Source organism: Leucopleurus acutus (assembly GCF_964270905.1).
Source record: "Leucopleurus acutus genome assembly, chromosome: 3".
In the NCBI taxonomy this organism is placed as follows: Eukaryota; Metazoa; Chordata; class Mammalia; order Artiodactyla; family Delphinidae; genus Leucopleurus; species Leucopleurus acutus.
In genome coordinates, this window is record NC_139145.1 from 112,225,813 (window position 1) to 112,234,264 (window position 8,452).

General features: G+C 41.4%; 1 protein-coding gene across 2 annotated transcripts in view; it reads right to left on the reverse strand.

The window, feature by feature from the left end:
- The window catches only part of RASGRF2 (Ras protein specific guanine nucleotide releasing factor 2), a 227,838-nt gene extending 220,343 nt beyond the window's left edge, over nt 1-7,495 (reverse strand). For both annotated transcript variants that reach the window (XM_082836364.1, XM_082836363.1), the window contains exon 1: nt 6,993-7,495. In XM_082836364.1, the coding sequence (XP_082692490.1) occupies nt 6,993-7,280 (288 nt within the window). In that variant the 5' untranslated portion in view covers nt 7,281-7,495. The remainder of the gene's footprint in view (nt 1-6,992) is intronic.
- Between the last annotated feature and the right edge of the window lie 957 nt (nt 7,496-8,452).

Below are 8,452 nucleotides of genomic sequence, written 5' to 3' on the forward strand. Positions count from 1 at the left end.
CTCCTTCTGTAAAGAGTTATGATGCTCCACAGTGAGCCTGAGGCCAGGCTACTACCTCCCCATTCCCACATTTCTAACCCAGGAAACCTCCTAGCTTTCCAGTCGTCCCTCTATTTGACAGCACTAACCCTCCTGTTTACATTAGTCACACAAATGGCATGAGTTCATAAATACAGTTCGGGAAATGAATCAGGCATTGTCTACATTAAATCAGAAAATGACAAAACAAAACATTTTAGGAACCTGAAAAGAATGCGAATACCAGTAACCAGGGTCCCTCAGATCCCTGGCTGTTTCCATCATCATCATTGGTCTCAGCAATGTCACAATGGTAAGTATGGGAAGAGCTAATAAAAGAAATTATGGCCTACATTTTAAAAAATGAAGCACTAAAGGGTCAATAAATTTTATTTTTAAGCATGGCTTTTCTTAAGGTTGTTTTATTTGTATCTTCTCAGATCTTACGAGAATTCTATTTTTCATTAACTTACTGTATGTACTCTGATGCTGTAACTTATACAGCCCTCCCCAACTTTCTCATTTCTTCCTTTACAGTTCAAAAAGAAAAGAAATAGGGGGCTTCCCTGGTGGCGCAGTGGTTGAGAGTCCGCCTGCTGATGCAGGGGACATGGGTTCATGCCCCGGTCCGGGAAGATCCCACATGCCACGGAGTGGCTGGGCCCGTGAGCCATGGCCGCTGAGCCTGCGCGTCCGGAGCCTGTGCTCCGCAAAGGGAGAGGCCACAACAGTGAGAGGCCCGTGTATCGCAAAAAAAAAAAAAGAAAAGAAATATTATTTAAATAAACACAGATCAACTCAAACTTGGTTTTTTTTCTGCCGTCTCCCTAAAAGTATATTTGAAGCATTTTGTATTCACTATGAGGAGTTTTAAGAAAAATGATTTGAATCTTCATTTTTCGTGAATAGTTAAGTTTTTCCAGTGTTAGTAAAAAGGAAAAGTGTGAGAACTTGTGTTTTCACAAGTGTGTGTTTTCTGCATCCTTGTTCCACTTTATGATACCAATGTTTTCTCAAGTAAAAGGAAAAGGAAAACTTGCTGTTTGGGTTTTTCCCCCCTCAAATATACACACAATCATATTTGAATTCCTTGGGCAAAAATGGTAAAATATACCCTTTGGTGGAGCCAAAATAATGTATTTCTAACTTCACAATCAGCTAATATTTGAAAATTACACCAACTGAAATGTAATGAATAATTCTGGAATAATGGTTAATTTTTAGAATAATGGCAAAATATTATACAGTAACCAAACATTTACCATAGTGCTATACTGATACCTAACAAATACCGTTTCTAGTTTTGTTTCAATATTAACTAAGATTTTACTATACATAGTCTTGAATTAAGATAAACTAATTTCAGAGAGGAATTTATACCATGATTAACTTAAAATCATTAGTCCTGTATAATAAAGCACCCCAAATTGTACACCGATTGGATTTACAACTCATGTCTTGAAATACATGTCTTAATGACACAAATAAAAACCTATAAACTCCAACATATATAACTGTATAACAAATGTTTAATATTTAATGATGGAAGATAAACTCAATAAACATACACACAACATACACACACATATCCCTTTCTTTTTTTTTTTTTTTTTTTTTTGCTGTACGCGGGCCTCTCACCGTTGTGGCCTCTCCCATTGCGGATCACAGGCTCCGCAGCCATGGCTCACGGGCCCAGCTGCTCCGCGGCATGTGGGATCTTCCCAGACCAGGGCACGAACCAGTGTTCCCTGCTCAGCAGGCGGACTCTCAACCACTGCACCACCAGGGAAGCCCCTATCCCTTTCTTATAGGACAAATAAACAGGCATAAAAACATAAAGCTACTTTAAAACTGTGAAATTAGGATTTCAGACCTGAGTGAATCCATATTACTTGTCAATATGGTTTATTTCATTACAAAATAATCTTAAATACTAGCTTTTTCTATTCTACAAAATTAAAATTATACTGATGTAGCATGCATATTTATTGAGAAATATGGACAAGGTCAATTAAAAAGTATAATCTGCATTAAACAAACAGCAATACCAACAACTGTTTTAACAAACTACTAATATTTGCTTGCTAAAACCAGAAACATTTGCTTATCATACATGCTTTAGGACTTATCATCCAATGAAAGAAAAATATCTCTAGTTTTTAATTCCTGAAAGTAAAAAATTTGTTATCACTCTACAAATATTTTCCACCATTTAGTAGTACATTTAGCGCTCACTTATTAAAACCCACAGAAAAATACTTGTCCCAATAAAAATTCATTTTTATGTACATCTGTCACATCAAAGATGCATTTTTCTATGTAGAATTCTTAACGATAAGTACAATAATATAAATAGTAAGGTTTAGTGTGTAGTCAAAATTAAAAGAACTATATTTTTCTAATCCATAGGTTATTTTTCTTCATTTAAATCTAAATTGGAAGAATGATTACAAAGTTCAAGTGATAAGTCATTTCTTTCCTAAATTACATTTTAAAACGTTTTACAAGATTTAACAAATACTTTTATTCCATTTGCCCTTTATTTGTGTTCAATAAGCAAACACTGAAAAGGAGACACTGAGTTTGTTATTATACTTCAATTAAACAACATGAACTGGAACAAAAACCCATGATCTACACTCCCCACCCTCTACAAATATTTCAGGGCTTACGTGCAGCTCTGCCTAATTTGATAAAATGATTAAAATCTTCTGCTGGTGGACAAGTTTGGAAGGCTAAAATGACTGGCTAGAAATGAGGTGACAGGGGAAATCACATAACCCTTAATCCCTTTAAAATTAAATCAACATGTTTAATTCAGCACTAATATGACAAGTATCTACTACTTTAAACCTCCAGAACTAAGGAGATATTCCACCCACCCACCCACCACCCACCCCCAATGAAACAACTGAAATCAGGCTGAATAGACCACTTAACATTCCCAGGAAAATAAGAGTAAAGATGGCTTTGTTCCTGTATGTCTCTCCTGCTAGCAGGAGAGACAGATACAACCACTTAAACAGATCAGGCTAATTGGGATGTGTATTTTCACCCTCAGAGCAAATATTTTTAAAGATTCCTTACTGAAGTAAACGAATGCCATGTAAAACTGTTTAAACATAAATCTCATTTTTCTTTGAAAATGTAATGGTCTGCAATTGTATTTCTCAAGAATCGAACCTGTCCTGTAAATGGTTTTTAAGGGGAAATAAGAATAAACAAAACAGTGATTCACATACTACAACCCCAGCCGCTATTCCACCCAAATTTGAAATTTCTTGAACCTCAGTGGATTTAAATAGTCTCCTTAGTAAGGCACTCTTCAAGATTATTCAATCTTCTTACCTAGAGTTGGACTTTGGTCATCTCCTAAAACTCTTTAAGCCTCAGTCTTATCATAGGTAAAAATGAAAGAACATTACCAGTCTCCAAGAGCTGAAGTGAGGTTCAAGTTAGATTCAATAATGGAAGATAACACTGAGCTTGGCACACAGAAGGTACTTACTACATACAAATTCCCTTCCTCCTTAAACACCTTCACCTGGAACAAAAGGTAAGTTTTTCATTTTCCATAAATGGAGCTCTTTTAGAAAGAAGTACCACCAACACACATTTTCGAGAAAATGAATATCACTTAAAATTTTCCGTAACTGAACACATTTTGATTATATCACCATAACTATCCTTAAGAAATAGCTGCTATAGAAGGTTGATAAGAGAGCCTTGCAATCTCCCAAGGACCTACCAAAGTGAAATCTTGGGACACTATTGAGAAAACGGAGCAATGCAAATATTCCTTCAACCTATGCACATTTGGAAAGTGAAAAATACCTTTCTTTTTTCTTCTTAACTGGAAACAGTTTAAGATAAAATGGTCAAAGAAAGGAAGGAAGGAAGGAAGGAGGGAGGGAGGAAGGGAAGGAGGAGAGGGAGGAAGGGAGGAAAGATGGAAGGAAAGAAGAAAAAAGGAAAAAACCTTAATTTTCTTTTGTCAACCAACTTACTTTGAATTATTATTTAGAAGAAGCAAACCAATGAATGTTTTCTTCTTATAACTTACCACAGTTAATTAGAATTTTTAAATTATTTGAAGGAGAAATAGAATTTAAACTGGCAAGAATGATTAGAGGCATTTTATAGCAAGAATTACATCAACTGTCACTGTCATTATAATGTGTCGCCCTCCAATATGAATGATAAGAACGTCTTTGTCTCAAGCAGTCATGTTTCTATAGTTTTGCACATCTGCTGACTGGATTTATCAGAATATGCACTTCAATCACCTGCTTGGCCTTAACTACTCAGATGCAGTGTTTATTACAGAGACTGATAATCTTTAAATCTTGTGAAATTGTCTTTCACATCCTGTACACAGCAAAAAGCTCACACTTTCTGTTATAATCTTAGAAAGAGGAGATGTCATTATTGGACGATAACTCAGAAATCATCCTAGCCAAACTCTTAATTTTTATTAACACATCTGAAAACAGATTTCATTAATAGAAAAAAACAGAGAAAATGTTAAGAGATTTGCCTTTAAGAAGTCACACAGAAATGCTGGAGGAAGCCCATTCTGCCTCCCGAACTCCCGTTTCAAGCCCTAACCTTCAAGTATGTTTATGGGGTTGATGGAGACATATATGTGGAAAGTTCCAGAAGCATATTTGGAGAAGCAGACCTTGAAAGGATCCCTGCTCAGCGCCTCACATCCACCCTCTACCTCACCAGTTTCACAGGTCCACCATGTCTAGGTGCCTGAGATGAAGTGAGCACATTAGCAATACCAATTAACTGAAAGAGAACCAACTGCATAAACTGTAGATTTAAGGTAAACTTTTTTTTTTCTTATCTTTGCAGTTTCTTCTTCATTCTTCAACCACACCCAGACAGACAGTGTTACACAAAAAATATCAGCCTGCTAAGCCAACCCAAGTCACAGAAGCATGTCTAACACAAGACAAACTGACAGATTTCCCAAACCAACTCCTAATCCATTTCGGAGTGCTTGCTTCTCTACATCTCAGTTTTACTACAAACACCAAAGGTTCTAATTTCTAACCTCAAAGAGATGTATAAATGATTGAGAAATACTCATAACTTGTATGATGACAAACAGAGAAAAAAATTCTTAATAAGGGGACCTTTTTAGGACTTCCATTAGAAAGTGGCATGAAAGTCAAACTATTTGGAGGTTACATTTCTTTATAAAGTATAAAGAAAATTGTCCTGAAGATGAGAGTCTGGATATTCTCCAAGTAGAAAAATCTTGGTTTTCATATGTTAACAGGTCAGACAACCACGTTAAGGTGCAACAGGTAACAACTCCCCACTCCCAGCTCATAACAAAAGTGGCTATCTCCTGATATTATTATAAACACAAAAAGAAAAAATTATTTGTAACTGAGTCAATGATGTATCTTCAGAATAATTTCAAGTACCCTATTTTAGTATAGACGTAATAACACTTTAAAAACCTACTGGTTTTTGCTCCCATGGGCCTTGGAACACATGCCTTAAAAAAAAAAAAAAACCTCACCAATGGAAAAGAAAAAAAAAAATAGATCCTGAAAAAAGTCTCTACCTATTTCCTCAAAACCCTTCCTCCTGCTCTCAGTTTAATTTCTAAAATGCCTGAGTTGAAATTTAAACTTATATTTCCAGTATCTATATCTACAAAATTGGAAATCAGTTTTTCAAAGAACTCTCAACATGCCCTCAAAAACCAAAGGGAATATTTTTAAATTTTTGGATGTATAAGTGTTATACCAAGTTTAATCAGTTAAGTCTGAATGATTTATAGTGAAACCACAGTGAAAAAAATCAAACTTCTGGTTGATCTAGTTTTAGCTCCTCTTAATTTTACACATTGTTTTATGAGCCCCCAGGGGTTATGTAGGCATCTTACGCATCTTTCCATCCCTAGCGCCTCTCACAGCCGCCCTCAGGGATTTGCAGTAGAAGCTGTTTGGCCTGACTTACATGGAAAATTAAGCTGCTAAAAATTTTTATGCAACAACAAAGACCATCAGCCTCTTTTTCTCAAGGTGGAGATCTAGAAGCAAAGTGAGAACATTTGGAAGCATAAAATTAGTCTGCTTTAACTTTAATAAGAAATGGTGATTGAAAAAAAATACAAATTCCGCACTTGCAGGAATGGGAGGCGGGGGGGGGGGGGGGGGGGGGCGGGAGTTACTAAATCTGGAGGATTTTTTCCTCCTTAAGTGCAAAACATAGCAAAACTAATAAAATTATGACCCAGAATAAAAAGGTCACATTCATTTTCAAAGGATTCATTTAAAAGTATACAGAAGCGTTCTTTAAAAATGCCCGCATATTTACACATAGCAGGAATGTGGCTACCAAATATTAATCCTGAGGGAAACGGATACACATTTACCTTCATAATTAGACACAGCAGGCCAAATGTTAAAGTAAACTGACATAAACCACAAAGACAGATTGCAAGTGACCAACAGAAAGTGCCCGTCAGTCCTGGGAGCCCCGCTTGTTCCCTGCACAGCCATTGATCAAACATCTGCAGGCAAAGAAACCTACACTCACTAGCTGGGTGACTGAGAAACCAAACTTTTACAAATAAGTTAGTTCCGTCTTGCCAATCTAAATCCAACAGGTGTCAACCCGCGTCGCCACACTAAGTCCTTCCGAACAGGTTGAAGAGAAGCAATGTAAGGTTAGCAAGGAAGCTGCAATGACCCGACAGCTTTCGGGGTCTCGGAAAATATAAAGCCGAGCCCCTATTCCAACGGATCACAAGGAGATGCACGACAAGGCAGGGATGGAGATGGGGAGGCCGAGGAGGGGAGCTGTCCTGCCACAGACGCCGCAGGGGAATCTCGAAATCTCGGAGGGTGGTCCCACTGTCGGATCGGGCCCTCGACCTCTGGGCTTAGAAGAACTGGGTATTGCCGCGGCCGCAGGCAGGGAGACGGGGAGGGGATGGCGCGTGGTACCTGCTTATCCAGAGCGTCCCGGGCGCCGCCCGGCCCGGCCCCGGCCCTGGGCGGCGCGAGTGCCCGCTCGCAGCTGCAGCCCTCCAGGAGGTACATGCCCGCCGGGCGGCAGCTCTGCTCGCCCTCAAAGTAGAAGAGCACATTCTGGTAGAGGGCGAACCACTTTTCGTGCCAGCGGCTCGCCTCGGTTGCCTTCTTGCTCAGGAAGCCGCGCTTGGTGCCCTCTTTGCGGGCTAGGAAGGCCAGGTACAAGGCGTGCCCCTCGTTGTAGCGCACGCTCTTCTGCATGGTGAGGGCGCTGGGGGCTCACCCCTGCCTCGCGGCCATCTCCCGCCGGCTCGTCCGAAGGCGCGCCCGCTCGGCTCCCGACGGCGGAGGACTCCCCCTTTCCGGGCGCCGCGCACAGGGCACGCCGTCTGCCTTCCGGGCGCGGCGCGGCGCGGCGCGGGTCCGAGGGGCGCCGGGCTGTGGTCGGGGCACGTTGTCTTCCGCCACCGCCGCCCTCCCGGCCGAGCGAAGCCTCCGGAACCCCCGACGCCCGCGTGGAGAGTGGCCCCGCGAGGGCAGCCGGCCGCCGTTGTTTTGCCCAAAGTTGCGGGAGCCCGAGCCCCCGCGGCGGGCTGGGGCGGCGCGACGCGCCGCAGTCTGTGGAGGACTGTCCTCGGGCAACTCGCTCCGGGAGACAGAAGGTAAAACGTCACGTGGGAGATCAGCTGTAATCGGCTTGGAGACCGATTTAAAGGGCAAAGTCAGCGCGGCGGCGGTGACGGCGGCGCAGCCCGCTTAACCGCGGCGCGCGTCCCTCCCTCGCCCGCCGGCCAGGCCGCTGCCTCTGCTCCGGCCGCGAAGGGGCGGTTCGCGCAGAGGTGGAGGCGTGCGGCGACGGCACACACCCGCTCACACGCGCGCTCGAAAGCACGCGCGCACACACACATACACACAAGTATATAGACTCACAAACACAGGCAAATGCACACTCACAGGGTGCACACAGTCCCAACACAAACACTTGCGTTTGCACAATTACACACTCACACGCATACAAACAGGAACACACAAATACACAGTCACAGACACCACACACTCCAAAACACACAAATATATTCGCACAAATACACACAACGCAATACTTAAGCACACAGAAAATTATGCACTCACATGTATACAAATAACACCCACAACGTGCATTCCTACACACAGAAATACAAACCCATTTACAAATACACACGTAGGCAACCACACACATGCACACTCTGACACGCTCACCCAAACACACACATTTACACACACAAATCATACACTCATCCACACGTTCAACCAAACTCATGCACACAATATAAACACATGCACACTTTTACACTCATACCCACACCCATACAAACTGCACACAAATACACACCCATACACAACACGTTTATATTCACACATTCATGGTCATACACTCTCACAGACAAATGATC